This window comes from Xiphophorus couchianus, chromosome 17 (assembly GCF_001444195.1).
Source record: "Xiphophorus couchianus chromosome 17, X_couchianus-1.0, whole genome shotgun sequence".
NCBI classification, from domain to species: Eukaryota; Metazoa; Chordata; class Actinopteri; order Cyprinodontiformes; family Poeciliidae; genus Xiphophorus; species Xiphophorus couchianus.
In genome coordinates, this window is record NC_040244.1 from 3,363,185 (window position 1) to 3,388,158 (window position 24,974).

A 24,974-nucleotide genomic window follows, 5' to 3' on the forward strand; every position below is an offset into this window, starting at 1 on the left:
TTTTATATTCAGTATTTAGTTTCAATATCCTAAAACGGACCCCCCCACCAAGTTAGTTTGACCCACGGACCCAGGGCACTCGTCAACGACCTGTCGTTATCATGATTACACTGTAACTATGGAGACATGGCTAAAGCGTAGCAGCAATGCTGCTGAAAGTACAGATAAAGTGAAAAAGAAGGCAAAACCAGAGCCGACGAAGTACATAATGTACATGGAAAAGTATGTTTTAATGGGATTTACGTCCACGATCTCTGTACCTCTTTTTTATTCCAAAAATGTTTTGCCCGTGTCAGGGGGTACTTGACTAAAAATATATTTTTAAGGGGGTACATCACTGAAAAAAGTTTGAGAACCACTGGACTAGAGTATTACTTCCATTTGAACCTTTTTCCCATTTTGTCACATTACAGCCACAAATGTACAATTTTTCGGACGATTTTGTGACAGAACAAGACAAAATTGTGCAGCAATTTCTGTCTTTGGATGTAAATGTCTGAAAAAATAGTTTTGTGTAGTTTTGTGCAAAAAATAAATAAATAAAAATGGTTAAATCACTTTGAAAGCCCAATTATGTTGGTCTACTTTTCTTCCGAGGCTTGTGTATGAAACCTCAGTTTCAGGCAGAACATGTCTGAAATCCCTTCCCTTTGACTTGCCTTGCTGGCGTGGCGCTTCTTGCTGACGGAGGGGGATCCAGGCTGACCAGGACTGGACGTTGCAGATGTTGGAGCAGCCAGGCTCGAAGATGACGCGGACATGGGACCCTGCTGCTGTGACACTTTCTGCAGCTCAGCAGCTAGCTGTTTGGGATCAACGCCTGGAGATCTGGGAGGTTTTTCCCCTACAAGTCAAAAAAACAAAATGAACATCTTACAAACACAATCATAACATAACTTGGTGTCCTCATTTGTAGGAGCGATATTGATGAGATCATAAATGTACTCTCTAAGAACTCTTTGGTGATTCAAACCTATGAACGCAACATAGAAAATGTGTGTGTAATTGTCCATTTCAGTGTGTATTAAAGTTTGACCCCTATATTTTGTTTTCTTAAATATACGTTATGGAGCAACACTTTCATTTGACTAAACTTTAGCTTTAATAACATAAAGCTACATAATGTTTTGAGTGTAATCAGTAATACTTTTATAACAAATTTATGTCAGATCATGATTTCTTGGATGATGACAAGATGTCATAACAAAAACATTTTGTATAATGCCAACTTTGTATTAAAAGTGTCATGATTTACCGAATGACACTTTATGACAACAGTCATAAATATTCATGAAGACTTACTCATGTTCATGACGGGCGTTACATCATGTTCATGACAGTGTCATGACAGTCTTATTCACAACCCGTCAAATAAAGTGTTACTGAAAATGTACTGTAAATCTGACTGACTGCCAATGAAAGAGAACACAACTATTGGAGATGGGTTAAACATTTGATAAAACTGTCAAAGAGACTGCATTGAAGGGAAACCTCAAATGAGGATCAAAATTAAGAAAACACAATGCATCACCTTTGCTGGGCTCCTGCAAATCAAGATGCTGGGAATCTTCAGACTCAGCCAACATGTTAAGATCACTGAAAAGAAGAGACTTCATTTTAGTTTTGAAAATTGTATATGATGAGAGATAAAGTAAAAAATAAAAACCTATGTACAAGATAAGAGATTTATTAAGTTTAAAAAAAGGACTCACAATAACCTCTAGAGTTAACAGTTACGGAGTTGCTAAGTTTTTTATAGCAATAAAACACCTAAATAGATGGGCATAAAGGGAAAAAATGGTCCAAAATAAAATTAAGAGGATATATAAAAAAACATCAGTAAAAAGAGTAAAAGATGTGATACTTACAGTCTGACACATAGTTCTGCTTCATTACACAGCTGTCCAACCAATCCTTGCACTTCCTCGTAAGTTTTTCCCGTCAGTAGAACACCGTTCCACTCTAAGACTTGCATTCCTGTGAATAGAAAGGGCATGAGCACACCAGTAACAACGCTGTATTTACAATGTTTTTACTTTTCTTATATGGTCAAGATTAAAGCAGGCCACGTCAAACCACAACAAAGGAAATTAAACCCTGAATGGGTCTGTTTAACTGATAGAACCCTGATTTTTTTCATTTATGATCTAAGGTGAGATTTTACAGTAGGATATTTAAAGTACGAAAGTAGAAAGTTAATCTAGAGACAGTCTTCAGACATTATGTTCTCAAATTTTAGTCAACACAGCAAAGCCACAGCAATCTCCCATCCTGCACACTTACATGGACACGACTTACATGGATTGAAGCAGCTCATCAGTAGCGTCTTGGGTTTGCGACGATACTCGCGGGCTGAATGAGCGTGAGTGACAGGGAAGCTACACTGTAGTTTCAAATTGTCACTTTTTAAAGATGTCAAATTTCAGCGACCAGCTGAACTGATCAGACACACAGAGTCATACGTGCAAACACTCACACTTCTCCATGACACTGAGCTTCTGAAAATCCCAACATTTCTCCTTCACCAACACAGTGAATTGAAACCAAATGCTTTGCAACCATTATGCTCAGCGCTAATAATGATCTGATAACTTATGGAAAAATCTATTCTTATTTAGTACCTGCTATAGCAATGGTTGGAGAGCAATGTAATATTTGATGTATTATTGCTCACCTCTAAAACAGGTAATTTAACCCTTAAATGTGTTTTGTACACCAACATGATCTCTAAAAATAGCATAGAAACATGAAAACTGTCCAAAGGGCACAATGCGATACTGATGTTCACGACTCCCAACATTTTTCTGATACAGCTCACAGTTTTCAAGTTGCACACATTTGTTTGGACCTTTTCCTGCTCTAGGTGATTTCACTCATCTCTGAAAGAAGAAAATAAGGTCCTGTGTCCTCCTACCTGCTACAAAGAAAATGTGGGAATGACCATGACAACGACTATAATAGATGAGCTTCCGCCTGACATAAGAAAATATTAGCTTGAATTCTCAGAGGAAAGCTCAAATATACTCTTTAAAAGTAAGTGTACTCCTATTATGTGAAATAAAAGGTTTCAAATATCTGACAGGCTGTGGACAGCAAACTCCAATGGATTCATATGGACTTCAAAAGAATGATTGGATAATGACTCTAGTAAATTTTCTTGTTTTTTTTTTTTTTTTACATATTTTCAATGGCACTGTTGCTGAGTTTGATTCAGACACTTTGAGACATGAGCCTTCACTCAGGGCTGATCTTGCAGCACACAACTCAGGAGACATCCGCCGTTCTAATGCAGTGATGAGGCACATCTCGGGGTGGCTCTGCCTGATTTGTCCTGGCAGACTGTCATCCCCAGCAGAGGGGAGATTTCTGGTCAGCTACAATGCCCTTGCACATCCTTATTTCATCTTGAGGTGCATGTCTCCCCATTTGTTAAACCATTTTATTCTCATGCCTATTTGTCATTACAAAATGTTTTTTTTTTTTTTTTTTTTTACAAGGGCTGGCTTTTGTTGCGCAATACAATACACATGCTTTTGTAGCGCAATCAAATATTGTCTCTTGAAATGGTTCAAGTCTTTTCTCATCCCTAATGCTTAAGTAACACATATTTAATGCGATGGGTAGTAAATGAGTGTAGCACCAGTAACTTTGTAGAAAAAGGTTATTCTGTGGTGGGGAAAAAAATCCAAATTAAACTGAATACCCATAAAGACTGGATAAAATGTAGAAAGAAAATTGCTTTTTGCACATCTTGACCAAAGTGCAAGAAGTGTATAATTATTTTGAGAAACTTATGAACACATTTACATTTACAGTCTATACAGTCACTTAAACTTTAGCTTCTGTAGTAGTAGATATGGTGACTTCTATGTCATACAGTATTTGTAGTTCTGAACAACAATGTGTGTTTTAGTAGATTGGGAGATTTGTAATTTCTGAAAACAAGCAGAACTAGACTTGTAATTAGAAATGCATTTTCAAAAATTCTCAATGTTAGAAAACCTGTTTAGCTATTTATTTTATTTAATACCAAACTAAAAGAAAAGGAATTCAGGGGAAGGTTTTACCTTCAAGAATTTTTCCAGTTTGTTCTGCAGCTCCACCAGGTAGGACTTTGGCAACATAAGCTCCAATGTCTCCGCTCCCACCTGGAACCTCCTTTCCTCCAACTACACGGATACCCAAACCATTTCCTGTTCAGGAAAAAAAACATAAATATTGATATTAATATTCTGAACAAATTTGTGTTATTTTCAATAGGAAAGTAATGCATGAAAATTGATAAAAAATTATTTTATTGTCTTGGAATCACAGTATGCATTAAAATTGAAAAAAAAAGAATGGGCTTTCCAGAAAACAAACAAACAAAAAAAAACTTGTGAAATGGCATAACTGGGGTCCTGACCTAAGTCTGAGAAAAAAACAAAAACAAACAAAAAAAAATGCTATGATGTCACCTGAGGAGCTTTTGGGTAAGATTATCCCTACAGTCTGATAATTTGGGAAAATATTTGCAATATAGAGAAAGCAATTATTTCCAAATAAAAATGTGGCGTCCTGAATGCAAAAAAAGCTAATCAAAACGCGCTTTAGCAAAGTATTAGTTGCAATGATATGCGTTCTTACTCAGGTTGTTTTTCTTTTCAGTTGAATCAGAAAGTGAAAATATTACTTTGACAAAGGAAGTGATTCATCATAGTCTAGTTATTTTACATTGCAGAAGCTTGCTGTTTTATCAGACAGACGTGTGTGCACTTTTGAGATCTGCTGTATTTTATGTTACCAATATGAAAGAAGCACAGTGTCTCCATTTGAAAGTGAGTAGCAAAAGTTAACAGGGTTTAAAAAACACAACCTATTGACAATGTTCATAAAAGAATGCTTAGGGCAGAACAATATGCCCCCTTCACATTTACAGGAAGTGTTAAAATACTTCAGAGTAACCGTGAACATTTCCAATCCTTTGTCTAGAACCATGTGGATTTCATCACATTAAGTTACTGATTTCTTCCTTTGCTCAATGGTTCCACATACAGCACAAATACTATCAGTCATCCCTTCCTTTCAATACAGAATCAGAACCACAGTCATTTAATATTATCAAACAATTTGATATGGTAATTGAAGACAGAACAAAAGGCTTGAGTCAAAATAATCCTGATCACTTGTTTTAAAAAAAAAAAATTCCTTGTGGGCTGTTTGTTTATTTCTGTCAAATAAAATGTGAGGGACATGCTATTTTTTGAGCATGGCAAGCTCACTGTGAAGATTAGCAAGATCAAAAACATGTCTGCCATCTTTGAGCCTGAAGGAGGTGTGTGACAGGATGTGACTGGCTCCTTCAATGGGATTTCAGTATAGGGTAAATAAAATGCATGACACTCATCAGTCGTGCTCTTTAAATCATATTATCATGAAGATTTAACCATACCAAATTACAGTGATAAGGAATATAGTCCAATTCACAATGATTAAATAAAACCAACATAAAACACTAAAGGCAGTATAATATCTACATGGTTGATAAGTGATTAGCTTACAATACATTGTGAATGGAAATGTGTCATTCACCTAGAGTTTCACGGTACTACATTTAACTTTATTAAACCTGTGATACTTTACCTGTGACACTGCGGTCTTTGAGATCCCTCTGCAGTTTGACCCTGAGGTGAGGGAATGGATAGTAGGGACCTTTTCCCTGTTGTGCATACAAAAGGAAAATATGTAACTAATGTTCTGCACTCACATTACATGTAAGGTATTTGTGTCACTGTATGTGAGTTACTACATTCAGTTATTACGCCGTCTTTGTTCATCGAATATTTAAGCATTTTGTACCACGTTACGGTCATTTCAGTAAACAAATAGCACTACACCCACCTTAATTTTTATAAATATAAGACAAACAAAATCATTTGGTTCTAGTTAGTTCTTAAAATAATTTATTTATTAATAATTAAAAATATATTTCTAAGCTTGATCACTGCAAAAGACAGATAGCACAGACCTATTATTGACTGAACAATTCTGTTTCAGAGAAAGCTTAAATATCACATAAAACCAATAAAAGACAGTTTCAATGCAGATTTTTTTTTTTATGTTTTGATCTAAATATTTATGGAAAACATAGCTTAGATTACCTTTAATTCTCAGACAAAAGTAAATGTCTGCAATGATTTCAGGTCATTACATTCACAAGGCAACCTTTGCTTGTGAACTACATTGTCCACAAGGGTAGGCCACAAAAATTCAAAATCGCTGGCAGTCCAGTAAAGAATTTGGGGAGTCATGTCATCTGGTCTTGGTCTACTGAGTTCTGTGAGCTCTAAAGTCACACAGCTGTCTATAAAGAAACTTTAGAGCCTTATCCACATCTCAGTGAAGTGGACAAGCTTCGCTGAGAGGCTGATTTCTGTTTCCAGCAAGATATGGTACCTACCCACACTGACAAAAGTACAATGACCACGGCATCAATCTGCTTGATTGGTTAGGAAACTTTCCTGACCTAAATGCCAGAGATAATCTTTGGGTCATTGTGAAGAGAGACATGGGACATGCAGACAAGCAAAGTCTGTTATTAAAACAACCTGAGGCTCCCTAGCACTAAAGAGGATTTCTAGATAAGTACTGAGTGCACATACTGCACAGGACATAGAGATCTTCTTTTTGGTCTAATGTATTATCCTAATTTTCTGAAGGCTGAATAAAATTTTTTTATTAGCTGGAAGTCATGATCATTGAAATTCAGGGAAATTAACACTTGAAACATGTTGAGTCTCTACTGAATTACTTTTCAGTCATATTCCAATTTATTAAGTTGCATATTTCACCTGTCTCTTTTCTTGTCCGTTCTCTGGCCGTCCATCCCTCGGTTTGTCAAACCAGTCCGTCTCGTCTCGCCTGAGGTGATAGGCTTTAGGAACAGAATTCAAACTCATTCGGGGTCAGAACGTTTGCATCTTACAAAACAGGGTGGGTTCAAGTGTATTTAAATGTGATTTCATGCTTAAAAGGACACAGCTAATTATAAAATATGAAAACGTATTGGTGATTTACAAACTGAACATTGATGTGAAATAAGCAGAAAAGTAATGCAGTTTGTGGATGACTTAAACAGGATTACTGAAGCGTGTATGATCGAATAGTAAGGGGCAACAAAATCCTCCAGGAATGTAAATGTTGGGTGTTGTATATATAAATATGAATTTTCTTCAATTGAAAGCAAGCAGTTTTATTCAAAACATATTCTATGACATTTGCAACAAAATCTGCTGCTTTTAAGCAGAATCTGCTCACAATTCCACTCACTTTCCCCAACATTTAGTCATAATTCCATTGAAAGAGACACTGTACTTGTGGTTCAGGTTAGTATGTTAGCTCATGGATAACTGTAGAACTAAACTAATACTCTACCATTAGTTGCATCGTCTCTGTTCAATGCCATCATGGAATCACATAGGGCTGTAATTAAGGCAAATTGGTTTACATTACAAAATCGTGGCAATTACTATAATTACCAGACAGAATAAAAACAATTGCTACTGACTTTTATATTTTGCCTATTTTTGTAAGTAATGTAAAAATGAAGGCCTATATGTTTAAGTCAAAACAGAAAAAGGGGGTATTGACATTTTAGTGGGAGAGGTGCATCATGTTTGTTTTTTTGTTGTCAGCAAGACAACAAACAGAAACAATAAAATCTCCCAAGTTAAAAGCTGATGAGGAAATGTAGCATGACCAGGTGGATCCATAAATAACACAACATTATGCCTGGGTTCTGGTTCTAATTAATGACAAACTGCAGTCTGCTAGATATCTGCCATTTTCTCTAATGCATCAAACTAGGAAAGCACATATTTTGCTTGAAAGATAGACAATCTTACTAGGTCCTTGGACAAGGAAAACTGACAATTTCATTGTTCTGCTGATATTTTAGCTATCTCCTAGCAGAAGATGGCGCATTAAAATGGAAAAAACAGATTAAGTGTAAGACAACTATTATTTGTATCCAAATTCTAGTTGTTCAGTAATCCAGGTGATGGGTTAATTTTTAAGTCGTTCTTTTTTTGTGACTTAAAAAAAGAATGTCATTTAGGCAATTGTCGTCATTATCTAAATGACAACAATTAGCCCGGCAACCATTTTTTAAATGTCGTATGTGACATAGCAGTGTGTTTCCAAAACCCCTCAAATTGGGTTGTTTTTATTTCAAAAGTATTCAAAAGATCTTGGTCTCAATTTTTTATTTTGCTTTTTAGTAATGATCTCTTAGAAATAAAAGCAAATGTTTTAGCAGTTCTTTTCTCTATTTGACTTAAAGTGTTGAACTTTACAATAAACTAAACATAGAGGTCTGTGTACACATGTAAATCTTGGTTAGAAATAGAAGTATTACTCATGAAAGACAAAATGATAAATGACAGGCAATACACACATTTCAAAAGACAAGCATAAAAGACATGCAAGTTTAAGATTTGAATTTATTATGCAGAAATAAATGTTTTCCATCAAATCTAATGCATTTCATCCTGTGATAACAGCATCTTGAGTTTTTTGTGTTGTGTTATCAAGTGTTTGTGACCATAAAACGTTACAGATAAATTTAGAAACTGTTACATTATATTTGATGGGAGAAATGTCTACAAATGCAGTTGGAACCAAAATTAGATCATCATGCAAACAAAAAAAGATGAGACTATATAGTGAATGTAAAGAGAAATGTTACAATATACTGTATATGCAAGCAAAGTCAGTACAATAGACAAAAACATGCATACACCTCAGATCTGAACCTACAGACAATAGTTATGGATAGGTACTGAAAACAAGATGCACAGCAAAGTAAATGTTGAGTAGAAGAACAAAAATAAAGAAGCATGCACAAATTTAAAATATTAATCACAAGCTAAATATTTATGTCATGCATGCTAGCATTCAATGCAGAGCTCACCCACAAACTATTATTCACAAGACACTTAAAACGGAAAGAAATGCAGTCTTACAAGTTTGTTTTTTACCTTCACTATCTGACATTGTGCCCTGAAGATCATCCAGCAGCACATAACTTCTACCCCTTGTTGGCTCGTCTCTTAAATGTTGCTGCTGCTGGGAATCTTGTAGGGACATACAGGAACCAAATTGGTCCCTTGAATCAGCTGAAATAGGAGGCAGGGGCCCAGCTGATGCACGAGCCATGCCCATTGGTTGACCAACAGGGCTTAACGGACTCTCTTCCTCTGAGTTCTGTGCCACAATAGGAATTCGTCCACGACCGCTTTGCACAATTGGAAGGCTGGTGGGCTTGGTGCGACCAGAGGGGGTTTGATAACTTGGACCATCTCCAGTTGACTCTCCATCTCCTTTAAGCCTCAGTGAAGAACTCGAAAGTTCCCTTTTGATTGACAAGTCCAGGCCGTAGCACGAAGTAGGTCTGGATGAGGGTCTTGACCGGCTACCACTAGGATAAGCAGAGTCCAAGCCCAAGCTCTGGCCCAAATTTAGGGATCCAGCTAAATTGGCTCCCAAGGTAGACCCAAGATACTTTTGTTGCTCTGCAATATTCTTTCGAAGGCCGAATGTAATTTCATCCTGCAGCAGCCTGCTGGATCTGGGCGATGCACTGGTAGATCCCAAATAGTTATAATCAGTTTCCAAACCCCTGTTGTCTGTTATAGAGGAATACTTGGAGGAGATTTTAGGATCTAGTATTGGAGTTTTGTGCTTTTGGTACAACACTGATGCTGGAAGTTGTTTTGCCGCCTGCTTCTCAAGAGTAAGTCGACTGATGCTGTATTTGTCTGACTTTGGATAGTGTCTTTGAGAATAACTAGAGACACCAGTGCTTGGAGTATAGTAGTTTTGGGAGAGACCTGTCAGTTGTTCTAAGCTTTCTGTACCACCTGTACTTCTTCTAAACTCCTGCTTGAGCTGCTGCTTCAAGAGTTTTAATTCATAGGGTTCCTCCATTGTATCCTCTTCATCAGGAGTCTTTCCAAAAGCATGAAGCCTGGAGGTGGAGCCTAGATAGTCAGTAGACCCAAGATCTGCAGCACTTCTACGCAAAAGCTTCTCTGCCTTAGCCAGTTCCCTCTCGGCTAGACTATAAGATGAAGACAGACCTGTGGAGGTCTTAGCTAACTCTGCAGCATCTTCCAGCAGCATGTAGCTCCGAGGTGTGTGGTGTTCCACCTCTGTGTAGTAGGAATCAGAAACAGCGGACATTGGACTACCTGCTATGCTTCCCACCTCCAGGGCTCTGAGGTCTAGATGGTTACCATATTTGTCATATTTGACACCAAGATAAGCTGATGACGTGGGATCAGGCTGACGGCTAATGACATCGTATTTAGTCGCATCAAGCTCTGACAGGAGAGCCGCTTGTCTTGCAGCTTTCTGCTGCAACAAAAGCATCTGCTGATAACTCTGCTGCTGGGCAGTAGTAAGTGAAGGAACAGAGGAGTAGATAGAGTGAGATTGGTAGGACTGTGGAGTCTGATAGATTGATTGCTGGTATTGGCTTTGAGGATATTGGTACTGAGAGTATTTTCCATACTCATGCTTGGTTTGGGGAGGAGCAAAATCATCAAGTTCTGAGTGAGGAGCTGTTCTGGGGCGCTCAAGAAGGTGATCCTCAATGTCCTCGTCTTCACCACCATCTTGGACACTCCTAGTCTCTCGGATGTTACTGACTTCACTGTCTGACATGTAATCTCTATCCTCTGCAACACTCTGTAAATAGGCCCTTTCTCTTTTCTCCCTTTCCTTTAAAAGTGCATCTTTTCTGCGATTGATCCCCATCTCCAAATACCTAAGCTTAGCATCAATCTCTTTCTCCTCTTCATCTAGTTCTGCCTGTCTTTTGCGGAGCTTGGAAGACTCTCGCTCAACCAGATCCAGCTCCCGATCAATGTCTTGTAATATCTTGGCACGTGCCATGTTTGAATTTCGGCACATTCTTCGGCGTGCTGAGTTTGTGGTGTATGCTGTCTGTCCACTTGTTGTTGACTCTTCTTCAGAGGGGGGATTGGGAAGAGTCCTTTTCACCTTCTTTTGCGTCCCCGTGGGAGTGCCGCCTGATCCTTTCCCCTATAGTAAATGGTAACATAAAATATCAGTCAATTAAAAACCTTAACACCCAAACATGTTTGAATATCTGATAACATTTATAGTGTCTAGTCTGTAAAGGCAGAACTATCTTTGGCCTGTATTGCTTTCTTGGGTAAGTGATGGTACTTGTGTATCACCATTTTTCTGTTTCTGCATTTATTCCCATAAAAATCACAAAACTTTAACGTGTACTCTACAGTCCAACAAAGTAGCAATTTGTCTTTCTTAAAACCTGAGAGTCAACATTTCTTTCTGCATGTTCAGCTTACTTTCCCCAACAATTAATGAAGGCATGGGATTCTCAATGGTAACTTGCCAAGGGAGAATTTCTTTCATGAAATTTGCTGTGACAGAAAAATGTTTTCCTTAAATATACTTAAATCCATTTTACTCATTACAAAGCAAATGGAACAAAATAACACCAGCAGCATTCTGCTCATTTTCTGACAATTGACAAAATACATTTACCTTTGTGCAAGTGTCTGACATTTGTCACTGTGGTGTAAGAGAATGTAGTACTCACCGGTTGGCCATCCCCATACTGCGTACCAGATGTTGCTCTTTCTTCTCCTGTTGGACTCATGGGTTTTGGGTCAGACATCGATCGCTGCATGGTTTTGGGTCCCCGAGGACTTGCTGGAGAGGATTTTGATTGGTCAATGCTTTCCCTTAGCTTTTGTGGGCTGGTATCGCCTAGGGACTTATCATAAGACACAAATTCAAGGGATTTGCTAGGTGATATACATGGTGATACAGGAGAATAAAGTACTTTAGGGGATTTAGGATGAGCTTGAAGGGAAGAAAATTCTGGTTTTAGGTTGGCAGACTGGGCTATTTCTAAGGGAGTAGGGCGTTTCTTTGGTGAGGTCCTTTCTGAGTCTGACACCTCCATTCTCGTGTCCATTCGAATATTTCCATCTGTGTCGGTTTGTATAGAAATTTCAGTGTGGGCTTGAAGAGACAATTCTGACCCACCACCCCTATCACCTCTAGCAGTACGGGGACGGCTTTGTCGACTTCTCTGGGCCTCCCATTCATCTTGATCCTCATCATCAGTCTGGACACAGCTATCAACACTCTTTTTAACACTTTTCTTTTTTCTTCCTGCTGTGTAAGCTTTGCTTAGTGCTTCGTCCTCCTCATCAGTCTGACATCCGCTATCTGTAATTTTTCGAGAAAGCACTGTGCCATCAGGTCCTAAGACAATAGCCTCCTGTATGCAATGTCCTGGGATGTCTGCACCTGGGTACATCTGACGAAGCTTTTGCTCTTCTAACTGTAGTCGCAATTGTTCTTGGAGTCTTTGTATTTGCTCAAGTTGCTGTTGTTGTTGAGCATATGTTTCTTTTTGCATCATAAGATGAGCCTGTCTTTCCTCCTCCTGTTGAGTCAGGATCTGCTGCTTCATGGCTTGCAACTCTTCTAATTCCTTCTGTACTAGGAGCTGTTCTTGTTCACGGAATCGCTGAATATTATGCCGCTCCCATTCCAATTCCTCAGCTAAGCGTTGCTGCTTTAGCTTTTCCATTTCCAGCCTCTCTCGCTCTGCCTGATACTGGCCATCTCCAGGAACCATGGGGGACGAGAGAGCTTCCAGTGAAGCGGCTATAGCCTCCAGGGATGCATCTGTATATGTGTCAAGGGATAAAGATGTCGCTGCTGTAGCTGTACCATTGACAGCAGCAACACCTCCCTTTGAGATCTCCAGGTTAAGAGGAGCATCTCCTTGTTCTTCTGTTGTGGAAATGGTGGAGAGAAAACTTTGGGATCTTGTAAGTGGTAAATTCTGGAGATTGGACAAAGAAGGCATGGTGTCACTTGTGTGCATACCAGAAAAGGTATTATATGCTGTACTAAATATGGATCCTGGTTGAGTAGTAATTGCATATGTTGATGGGACTGGCGCTGCAACAGATGAATAGACCACTCCATTTGATGATCTTAAAACACTACTTGTCCCAAAGAGTGAACTGACAGCGCTTGTGGCACTTGAATGGGAATACGGGGGGATTGCCATTCCTGCATAACTGCCTTTCTTGGAGTAGTCAACAGCTTCACCTGTCAAAAGTCAAAAATATATTTTTAGTCCATGTTTTTAGACAATTCATTCTGAATCAAGCCATGCCTTCAGCAAATAAAAAAATGCTGCCAAGATAAAAAAAAAAAAAAACAATTCTACATAGAAGTGGAAGAAGCAAAACAGGCACATGCAAAAAAACTTATGTTGAATAAAAAACACAATAAAATCCATGCAAAACAAAACAAAAGAAATGAAAAATCCACATTAGCCATGAATAAGCGGTGGCAGTTCAAAGTGACATTTAAGTGACAGATCTGCAATGTCACTGCACTGACCTGCGTCTGATATCTTCGATGAGGTGAGATCTACTGCTCCCTCTGTTGTGACACTGAAATTATAACTGTTCTTACTCTTGTATATGAATAACCCAGCTTCTGCAAGATTGGTGTCTGACATGGAGGGTTTAATTCCACCAAACCCTCTCATGCCATAAGGTGTTCGGTCAAATTGATAATGGTCATCACGATATCCAAAACGATCTTCAGGTAGAGGTGTGGTAGACTGCTGAGTTGCACAACTTCCTGCAAATGGCAGCTTGTACACATCACAGCACACAGCTCTCTTTCCTGCTGTTAGATCCACTGGTTTGCCATCATCTGTGATTACGGTTGTAACCACATCTGCAGATGTCACATCAACTGATACCAAAGTATTGAAAGGTTTTGAGGTACTAAGATCAACAGCTCCTGCCACTGTGGTTCTTCCTGTAGTTAATCCATTGGCAACACAGGTTGCCACAGGAGGGACTGAAGCAGTGACTGGCATGGCTTGGAAACCTGCAGGGCCTGTATTTGATCCAACTGAAAGGTTAATTGGGATTTCTGCTGTTGCAAGAGTGGAGGGCTGAGACTCAACTGGTCGATATACAATTTGAGAAATAGGTTCAAAAGCCTTATTTTTTGTTAACTGAAGGGGCATGGAGGAGACTTGAGAAACCTCTATATTGTCACATTGCTGTATTGTGGCAGAACAGGTCACAATAGTGATGCTGTCAGTCACTATTGAAACAGTGGAGGATTCAGTGCTGAGGTTGACCACAGGTGATTGCACTGCACTGGTGTGGCGACTGACATCATTCACAAAAGACTGACGTCCTGAATCTGGAGCGGTGGACAGATCAACACCATTCATATTTGAATCTGAATCACCCTTAGCAGTTCTAAGATCTACCACCTCAGAGGGTAGAGAGGTCGTTTCAGTCTGTGCTAGCATTTGAGGCTTAGGTTTTTCCATTGACATTGGAACACCAGTTGCTCTTGGAGCTGGTACTGGTGGTGGTGTTCTTTCATGAACAACGGAGACAGTGGTTCTTTGAACTTCCGTAGTAACCACTTGAGATATGAGGCTAGGTATAACAGATGGCTGTGCTGAAGCAGATATGGCCTCAATTATGTGACAAGAACTAGAAACATGTTTCTCTGGGCTACAAATCTCTTGTTTTTCAATAGACTCTGTGACACGTGTATATGCCAGAGGCACTCTGGTTGTCTGAGAAGGAGGAGTTGGTTGTTGTTGATTTTGCTTTGGATATGGGTGTTGAGGCTGTGGTTGATAATAGCTCTCATGTTGACCCTGCTTTGAGGGACATACCGGTCCAGGACCGGAGGGGGCTTGAGTTGTGACATTGTCAACTGGAGAGCTAGGCTGGGATGGCAGTGTGATGACTACATACGTGTCACGAAGATTGCTGGCATATCTTGGGGAAGAAGGAGACTTTGGTGAAGGTTGAAATGTCTTGCTCTCTGTAGAGGGGCTCAAATTAAGGACTGAGTCATTTGGACCAGTAGGAAGTACCGTAGGTCTTGTTGGAAGAGGGGCATGAGCAGGTGAAGGTGGCTGTGAACCAGGCTTTGGTGCAATTGGTGGTTTGGCACCATGTGCTGGTCTGTGACTGTCTACAATCCCATGAATAGCTGGCTTTGGAGGAACAGGAGGTGGAATATGAGGTTTGTACGTTGGAGTAACAACTTGTCTAACAGGCGATCCTTGGGGTGAAGTCATAGTCACTGGCTCAGATTTTTTCACAGGTGCTGAAGCCTGAGGTGGAAGTGGAACTGGGGCTTTCCTGGGGAAAACTGTGGGTTTTGGTGGAGTGGGAGGAGGCTGGGATGGTGCAACAGGTTCTTCTCCTTTTTCCTGAGAATTAGCCCGGCGCAAAATATTTGGCTTAGGAGGGACAGGGGGAGCTGTTGACACTACACTAGATATACTAGGTGTGTATTGGGGAACTGTTGGTAGGGGTGACACATTAGCAATCACAGAAGCTGATGATCTTGGAACAGTACTAGAAAGGTCGACAAGTTCAACCTGAGAAGTAGAGATTTCATTGTCAGGTTGCTGTTCTGTCTGTTCTGTTGTGGTTGAAGGGCAAATCTCGGATACTTCTTTTACATGTTCAGATTGCTTTTCTGATATTATATCTGATGTTCCCGTCACCACCTGTTCCTTTTTTACTGTAGTTTCATCATCAGAGGATAACTCTCCAGAAGAGCATTGTGTTACCTTTAAGTCTGGAATAGGGTGAAGAACCTTTTTTGATGAAGTAGTTTCCATTTCTGGCTCAGGCTGAGTTGGGCTTGTTCCTGGAGTTAGAACTCTTTTCATCAACTCCTCATAGGCTGCTTCAGCATCTAACAGTGGCTTCCCATCTTTGCCTAATGTCACTCTGCCGCTTTGTGGGAAGGTACTCTCAGCTGGTTGAAACACAATTTTTGGATTAGGGGTTTCATTTTTTGGCTTTATATTTTCATATTCCTGTTCTAGCTGCATGAATTCCTTTCTTTTTTTGATCATGTCCTCATAAACTTCATCGGGCGATCTCAGTTTTTTGGGTTCAACAGGAACAGACATTTTCTTTGTCTCTTCCCGATCAAAAGAATTGTCAAGAAGAGATGGATAAACATAGTCTTCAATAAGCATGCCACCATATACCGTTTCCTTTTCTGCTTGAATTTCACCTGTGTCAACTGTTGGAGATTTAGCCTTTAGCATGATTTCTTCATAGGCCTCATCAGCAGATTTGAGAGCTTTCTTCTGAGATTTATCAGTGTTTTGATCATCTGTTGGGGAGTGAAGAGATACAGATATAGGCAGCTGATATGTTTTTTGCACTTCTCCAATTTTTGCAGCATGGATCTCAAATCCTTCAGGATCTGATTCAATACTGGGGGAAAAGTCAGAGCAGGATGACCGTCTGATGTCCTCCATTTCAGCTTCCTGTCTCTGTTCTTCAGTTGGTGAGGCATCTTCAATTGGAGAAAGGTTGCTCGGAGGTGTCTTTGTATGCTCTCGCCTTCTTTGGGCCCGAATCTCATCCTTGTCTTTTTTAGACTTTTTTCCTGAGCCCTTTTGTTTTTCTTGCTCCCTGAGAAGTTCTTCCTCCTCCCTTAACTCTTCCTCCTCTGATGAGTCTTCAATAGTTGGTAGCATTTGCCCAGTTTGTCGGTGCTTGGCTTTTCTGTGCTGTTTAACCTCACCGGTACGAACATGACTTGGGCTGCTGTCACTATCCTCGTCCATAGATGAAAGAGATGTCGGCGATGTTCCGGGAGTGAAGCTAGATGCATGTAGACTAGATGACCCTTCACCCCGAGATCGATCATCTGGAGAGTCTGTTAGACTTTCTATTTCAGGCTCTCCATCTGCACTAGGTATACATGTAGGGCTGCTGGTTACATTCAGCTCAAACGTTTGTAACTTGTGAGGTGCAGAAATTCTTTGATCTTCCTCTTCTTTTTGTTCTTTCTCATCCTCTTTGACAACATCAGATTTATCTGCTGATGCTGTGATTTCCTGAACATCATCATCATCGGGACTAATAGTAGTTTTCTTAGTTAATCGTCTTGTTTTTCCTGATGTGCTTTTCTGTACAGTCTCTTTCTTCTCATTCTGTTTCTTCTCATCATCTCTAATCTTTCGCCTGACTAAGCTTTCTTCATCTGATGGAGAGGCATCCTCATTCTCACTCATTTCTATGATTTGTTTCCTGATAAACTCCTCATCATCTCCTGACATTGGGCTTTCTTTTCCAAAACTTTCACTGCTCTCATCCAGGGAATCTGCCTTGACATCAATTGGCACAAGAAGCTTCTTCTTTCCAGGACTTTTGGCATTCTTCTCTGAAAGGTCTTTATCCTCTTCTGAACTGGGAGAATCAGGCGAGAGAGGAAGAACCTCCAATTTGCGTCTGGTCTTTAAAGTATCAGTCTGTTTCTCCTCCTGCTCTGTGTCTACCTGGGACTCTAGAATGGGAAGCACAGAGCTTTCTAGTTTTGCTAGGTCTGATGGGCTTGTGAGATTGTCTTCTTTAGCTTCTTTCAATTCAGGCTGTTTCAAGGACTCCTCTTGTTTGATCTGGTAAATAGAAAGAAATGCATTGTTACTTCTGGCAGCAAACAATCTTTTTCAAAATATTTTTTTAGCATTCTTGTACGCGGACGGCTTTGTCTTATCTACAGTAATGACAAGTTACAAAATTTTTTATCAACAAAAAACCATTTGGTTGAATATATTAAAGCACATGTTCTAAAACATATTACAAATACATTCAACCATGTTTGAAAGACGTTAGCTATTTTCAACTATAATTCAACACTGATGACTATTTCCATTTCCTATATGCTATTACTTTTTACAACCAATTTAGAAAATATAGCAAAAATGCAAAATTGTTTAAGGATCTACTGCTACGCTTGCTAGACATTATGGTCACCTCAGGAACTGCATCGTCATCACCATGCTTTTCCACAGGCTTAGGTTTTGCATCCATTTGCTCCTCCGTGCTTTCCTCCTTCAAACCTGCATCATGCTCACTAACTACAGACTGGATTTCAGATTCTGCTAATGGGATTGAAGGTACTACAGCAGACACATGGTTTGAAGCTTCACGCTTCTCTGAAGTGGAGCTCACTTCTACATCAAATACTGTATTGCAATCTTTGTCACACACTGCACATGCTTCAGATACTGAAATAGCTTCCTGCAGGCTGCCAACGACAGCCTGTGACTCATCCTCTTTCTTGTCAGTTTCTGCCTCCCTATCCTTGAGTGATGGCTCAACAACTTCCTCAGACTCATTTTGATATTTTGTGGGACCCAACCCAGCCTCTACTTCACCCGCACAGTCTTTCTCCTTGCAGGTTTTATCACTGGGTTTTGTTTCAATGATATCGGCTGAGGTTAGCACAGGCTGTACACTTTTAACTGACACCTCAACAGCATTCGCTTCTTGCTGTTTTGATTCGACAGATGGTGGATCAGAGATAACCACTGCTTTGTCAGACTGTTCATCATTCTCTAAAGTGCTATCCTCCAGGTTTTGTTTTCTTGTCTGTGGTACAGCCTCTGCTACTGCAGGAGACTTTTCGTTTTCTTCGGATTTCTGTAACGATGCCATCATCTCAACAGGGCTTCCTTCAACAGCCTTAGACTTGGTTTCTTGCTGTATATCTTTATTTATCTGAACATCTTCTTTTGGCATTTCCTCTGGGACAGTTACAGCTGCAGCACTTTCCTTTTCTACCTCCTTTTCTTTCTCCATTAGAATATTTTCAGCATCATTGCTGACTGCTCCAATTAAGCATGCTTCATCATCATGTTTTCTGAAAACTTTTTGGTCATCATCTGTCTTTGTAATTCCCTCCTCTTTTAATGACTTCCCCTCCTCTGATTTTACCTCTGCTGGTTCTGCTGTGCCTACTTTTACTTCAGTGTCAATTCCCACTTGTTCATTATCTTCCTCATGTGTTTTATCCAGAACAATTTTCTTGTCATCAATAATTTTCTCAGAGTCTTTTGTTTCATCAGCGTTCTCTATATTTGCTTTCTCTTGAACATTAGTTTCTTTCTCCAATGGAGCTGCAACAGGAAAGATATCTACTAAATCTTTCTCCTCTTCTTTGTCTGTAGTCTGTTTTTTTGCTTCAGCTTCCTGACCAACTTCCTCTAACACTTCAAGAGAATTTTTATCTTCAATGACAGAAGAAATCTCTAATTCTGTATCGTTTGCTGGTGTTGCTTGTAATTCTTCCCCTGCGTTGTCAGTTGCATCGGCTTTGGCAGCAGGGTTTAAGGAGGTTATTAACTCTGTTGCTGACATATTTTCTGCAGTAACATCATTAGAAACAACTGGTGTAACAATGTCTGCCCCAGATTCTTCAGTGATGTCTCTTTTGTTGACGTCCGATGTTGTGTCTGATAGAATTAGCTTTGCTGCCATATTTTGGGGTTCGTCAGTTGAAACGCCACATATTTTCTCTTTGTTTTCATCGGTTGCAGTAGTATCTGGCTTTACTGGAGGTAAAGTCTCCTCAGTGACTCTTTCATGGATCACCGAAGCAGCTTGCTCAACTGTTGCTTCTGGGAGCTTCTCAGGTGTTGACTCAACGGTTTTATGATCTTCTGCGGGAGCTGCACCCTCACTTTGAGCAATCTTGGCATCCGACCTAGTTTCTACCTTGACAGAGCCAGCTGTGTTGCCTAAAATAGCATTTGTCAATTGGCTTTGTGCTTCATCTTCAACGGATACACACAGACCCTCTGCCTTAATGTCAATGCTATCTTGTTGCTCAACTGCTGGGATTTGACCGGCAGGTCCACACTGTGTTTGCGGTTCAACATTAAGAACTTGTCTGTCAGACTGAGGATGATTCTCTGCCACTTTCTCGCAGCTCCTGTGTTGTTCCTCAGCTGCTAGAATTTCACTGGAAATTGCACTCTGTGTTTGTTGGTTAGTGTCAGGTAGCTCTGTGTCAGGATGAGGACCATCCTCTGGTATGCTCTCAGAGTTGAGCGGTTTGTTCTCAACAGGTGGGATTTCTGAGTTTATCTCAGCTAAACTCTTTAAATTTAAAAGCTGTTGATCAGACAGTGATTCATCTGCTAATGAGTGTGTTATTAGTTCTTCTGAATCAGGTGTTTCCTGAGGGATGTCCTCTACAGGAGTGTGTGTGTGTTCAGGTGAAACTGGTGTGGATGTATTTGCTACCTTGATCTCAGTAGTAGGTGGGATTGGATCTATTGGTTCAGCTACAGGTTTGCTATCTACAGCAGCAGGAACTGGGGTGGTGGAGGGGCCGGGGGGCAGAGCGGGTTCTTGCTTCTTTGGGGACACCATCGATGGTGGTGGGACGTCTCCCAGCTGGCCTGACATTGCTTTTTGAGTCTGACAGTTCAGGCAAAGCCATTCTTTCTGCAAGACAAACACGATGACAAGTATTCAGTAAATACAAAGCCTCCAGATCTGTTTAACAATGATTATAGATAACCTTGTCTAACTTATTCAGCAATCCTGCAAACATCATTATGAACTGGGTTTATTCTATTTAATATATCATGAAAAAAGTTTTCATTACTAAAGCATTCAAGAAGAAGCTTTATATATATATATATATATATATATATATATATATATATATATATATATATATATATATCATTATGTATTTTGTGTAAGAGAATGGGTCCAAATGATACAATGCATGTGACAAGTTTCTCATGAGAAGTTCAAAGATATCATTAACAAAAAATGCTTCTTTGTTAAGTAATTCATACATTTTTGTAAATGTGTTCAATAATTTCTGCCCACTTATTTCACTAGAGTTTCAGATAACAATTGTTTGGGAATTTGTGTCCAACATTTGCTGTGAATTTTATGATAATAGCCTCACTAGGAAAAAAAAATTAGAAACATGTAAATATTCGTAAATGTAAACATAAGCAAAAATACACTCAGCATCAACACATTTCATCTGAAAAATACATATTGCATTCAAAGTCCTGACTGTTCTAATAATTCACATTTTGCTATTTATGCAAAGTACAATAGGTGGCTACAAAACCCTCTTCGAAATCACCTGGTGTGAAGTGCCTTTCTAGCTGTGTTGTCATGCTGCAACTGTTTTATTAGTGTTATCTATCCCCATGTGTTTGCTGTAAAAGAGTACTCTAGAGGAAGATGCTTTACGTAAACTGAACACCCTCCTGAGTGCTTTTATTCAAGATGTGGATCTATTGTTGGTACGTAATGTCCCATGGTGCTTTGCTAAAGCGGAAAAATGATAAACAATCAATATGGTGAGACTGGAGATCAAAAAATAGCACAGACTCGCACACACTCGAAATATTCTTGTGTAGAAGCGAGGTGCAAACAAATACCTCGGTTCACAGTTTGACAAATGTGTTAACATCCTCCTATAACCTACCCCGACAGGATTTAGTGCTAAAAATGAATTTTAGAGTCATGCAGTCCATCTCTGCGCGTGGAAAGATGAAGAAACAGCAAGACAGGAGGGAGGTGGAAGATGATGACAGAGGGGGAATTTAGTAGCAGCTCAGCTTGATTAAATAAGGCATGAACCGCCATGTTGTAGCCCTTGCCTTGGAATGATTAACACACCTGTATGTGGATTTCTCCAATAAGGCAAGGAAAGGCAACCAAAATGTTGATGGACAAAGTATAGAGATGCACTGCTTCCTGATACAGAACCATGGCGTGGGGGGTTTGGCGTAAAGACTAGAAAGAGCAGGCACTGAAAGGTAGAGAGATGGCTGCAGATAGAAATAGTCATTCAGGCTGTTAGTGAGCTCCAGCCTCCTCAGAGCCTGTCATCACTGACGTTATCGAGAAATTTCAACGGGAACGTTTTACTACCCATTCCCTCTGTCACTGTCTCTAATAGAGCTACTGAGGGGAACTGAGCCAACTGCAGCCTCCACACAGAAATAGATTCCTTTCAGCTTTTCGCCAAAGAAAAGGCAAGGCTGACAAAAAAAACTGAACATGTACAAAAGCAACAAACACAAAACCAATGGAGATTTTATAACTTACTCAGCAAAATGGACATCACTCCATGAGTCAAAAAAATTTAACCATCAACAAAGGAAATACAAAATCCATATTTATATACAGAATAACTAGTTTCGGATCAAATCATGACCCCTAAAGAACCCTAAAAGAAACATCCTAACAATGAGATTGACACACACCCACTTGCTTGTTTCTAAACACCAATCATCTGATGCCATACTGTTCTAATTTATGAAACAGTATGTTGTGATCGATTGGGTCAAGTACTTTTTTAAGGCCTATGACAACCTGTGCATTTCTTTGGATCCATGTTAGTTTTTATTTCTCTAGTAAACATAGTTAATGCACTTATTGGGATGAGAACTGGGATCCGTATTACAGATTTTCACAATGTTATGACTTTAGCTACTTTTATTTTGAGGCCACAACAGCAAAATGAAGGCTAGAGGTGCAGGATGAGAACGGCATTTAATTGTAACTGAACTCTTGAAAGCAACAAAACAGGCTGGCAGCAATAAAAGAGGGTCTTACACTGAGTGAGAAAACCCACAAACTCCTTTTGACAGTGAGATTGATTCCTGGAATTCTACAAAAGGTGAGTTAATTAGCAGATGAGAAACAACTGGGTAATGCAGGAAGCTGAGGCACTGGTGGAAGGTGCAGAGTAAATTAGGGAACACAGAAAACAATCACGTCAACAAAACAGGACAGAAATGCAAGCTTAGGAAAAATGAAACTCAAAATACTACAGATTGTGATTAAAAACTGAGATGCACATTGTATTGTAAAACTCTGTCAGATCCAGCAATAAGTATGCTTTCCTTTTTATAAAAGAACAATGTTAGAAAGAAGATTTTTATCTGACGTGATTTAATTCACTTTTAAACACTAAAGCTTTTGATAAAATGAAAGTCTGAATGTTGTTGCGCTTCTTCTCACTGATGAGTTTCCATCTTAATTATAATGCATCAAGCTGCTGGTCGAACATTACAGCCTCAGCTCCTTTGCGAGCCAAAAAAGATCTTTGCCTATTGATGTAGTTGACACTATGTCTGGTTCAGTGGGCTGAGATCAGATGGGTTCTCTTTTACTAATATACAGCAACCATTTCTTATTTGAATAAAGAAACTAAATAAGGAATAGAATATATTTCATCCCAAATAAATAAGAAAATGTTCTTTGACAAAACGAAGCTCATTTAACTCTTAAAAATCAACTGCAGACAAAAAGCCAAAGAAACGTCTCGGCACTGTGCAGCGCTGGCTCTGGCTTCCAACACCAGTAACTAGGCAACATTTCAATATAACAGATACTGTATTGTTCAAGCTTTATTGAAGAAGTGACATCTCCGTCTCTGATCAAAAAGTGATTCCAAGCGCCAAGAAGCTGCTTTGCACACCTCCATCGTTTTTTAAACAATCCTACGGTTCTCATGTTCATGAAATGATTTTGCCAGGCAGTAAATTTTAACCAATAAATGCAGTGGAAGTGACTCACAGATACGAGTCACGAGTGCTCAGACAAATTACAACAGTCAGGTTGTCATGCTCTGTACTCCTTACAACTGCAGAGGGTGATACCCATATCTTTTATGACGCTGCCTTCCCACTCCCCCCTTCGTCCACTCGGGGTCCCTCTTTTTTTTTTTGTCACAGTAGCTTATTGTCTCTTCTCTCCTCCGGCCTGTTCTTATGATTTCTACATCAAGATGTTATTTTGTTTGTACTCCTCTTGCCATTGCACAATAAAATTCCACTGGCATGTAAGTGGAATCTGCTAAATATATAAGATCACATCTTATAACTCTCCAAAAATATACTGAACTTTCATTTTATGTTTCATGCATAAAGAATTATTTGCAGTTAGACCTTTTCCTTATTCGAAGCTGTTTTGTTGGTTTCTCCATATATCATCCGGATGCATTAAAAAAAAATGTTTTAATGAAAAAGAGCCAGTATGTGAATAGGATGGAAGGGGGGAGTGAAAGAGAGAGCAGCGGCAGTCAGGATGTAACAGCCTGTACTAACAAGATGAGGCTGGTGCCAGAATGTGTGGGTTTTCAAGTCTCAGTGAGGTTCTGCCTGCCTGTCCTCCAGTCTCTGATGAAGGCTCAGTGCTGGCACGCTGTATGCTTTGCCCCCCACCCCCCAACTTATCCCCTAGTCATTCCTTGGCACAAAATGCTCAGTAGCTAAAATATGGCTCTGGCCAAAGCATGCAGAAATTGGTAAATTAGAAAGGGGATGAGGGAAAATCCTTGTGGAGGGTCTAATCGCCACTTTCTAAACCTGAAGAAAGATGCAGAGCATTGCAAAAGTATTCATAACCCTCTAAATTGTTCACATTTTAGGTAATTTTAGAATATTTTATGCATACTAAAAGAAAGCTTACACACAACCATGATATTGTTGTTGAACACTGCAATGACATCAGATGCAAAAAGCAATCTTTCATTCCCGTACCGTCTAAAGGCTCCCATCCGTTTCTGTGAACGCACCAGACAATTAAATTTCAAATCAGGTAAAAGTCCATCTAAAAGGTCAAATACATTAAGAGGGTGCAGAATGTAAATGTATTGCCTTTGGAATATTAGACAAAAACAAAACTTCCCGTAATTGTTAACATAAGCTGTGTGCATCCAATCTGAGTGAGTTTTTGCTGTTTTTCAAAGATCTGGGCAAACATTACTATCTTCAGGTGTGCAAAAATGATAGAGGCATACCTCATACAACTTGTAATTAAAATTGCAACATCCAATGTTTTTCCAAAGTATTTGCTCAGATGAGTAGAACACAAAGACACAGTGCACTTTTCAGATGTCTTTTACAAATAATTTTTGAAAATATTGCATTGTTTTCTTTCAGCTTTATAACCATATAATACTTTGTTCATCTTTGACATTAAAATATATTGAAATTTGTAGTGTTAACATTACAAAATAATCCCAGTTTAAGAGGTATAAACGCTTTTGCAAGAGGGATA

General features: G+C 39.4%; 1 protein-coding gene across 6 annotated transcripts in view; it reads right to left on the reverse strand.

Annotated features, from left to right (window-relative positions):
• The window catches only part of pcloa (piccolo presynaptic cytomatrix protein a), a 54,563-nt gene that overhangs the window by 16,527 nt on the left and 13,062 nt on the right, over window positions 1–24,974 (reverse strand). For 4 of the 6 annotated variants that reach the window (XM_028043581.1, XM_028043583.1, XM_028043579.1 and 1 more), the window contains exons 4-14: window positions 20,172–20,375; window positions 13,462–17,539; window positions 11,630–13,164; window positions 9,018–11,085; window positions 7,414–7,461; window positions 6,831–6,913; window positions 5,623–5,698; window positions 4,068–4,193; window positions 1,869–1,977; window positions 1,532–1,596; window positions 660–844 (exon numbers count right to left, since the gene is read on the reverse strand). In XM_028043581.1, the coding sequence (XP_027899382.1) occupies window positions 660–844; window positions 1,532–1,596; window positions 1,869–1,977; window positions 4,068–4,193; window positions 5,623–5,698; window positions 6,831–6,913; window positions 7,414–7,461; window positions 9,018–11,085; window positions 11,630–13,164; window positions 13,462–17,539; window positions 20,172–20,375 (8,577 nt within the window). The remainder of the gene's footprint in view (window positions 1–659; window positions 845–1,531; window positions 1,597–1,868; window positions 1,978–4,067; window positions 4,194–5,622; window positions 5,699–6,830; window positions 6,914–7,413; window positions 7,462–9,017; window positions 11,086–11,629; window positions 13,165–13,461; window positions 17,540–20,171; window positions 20,376–24,974) is intronic. The other 2 variants (XM_028043582.1, XM_028043585.1) reach the window with 1 other exon arrangement.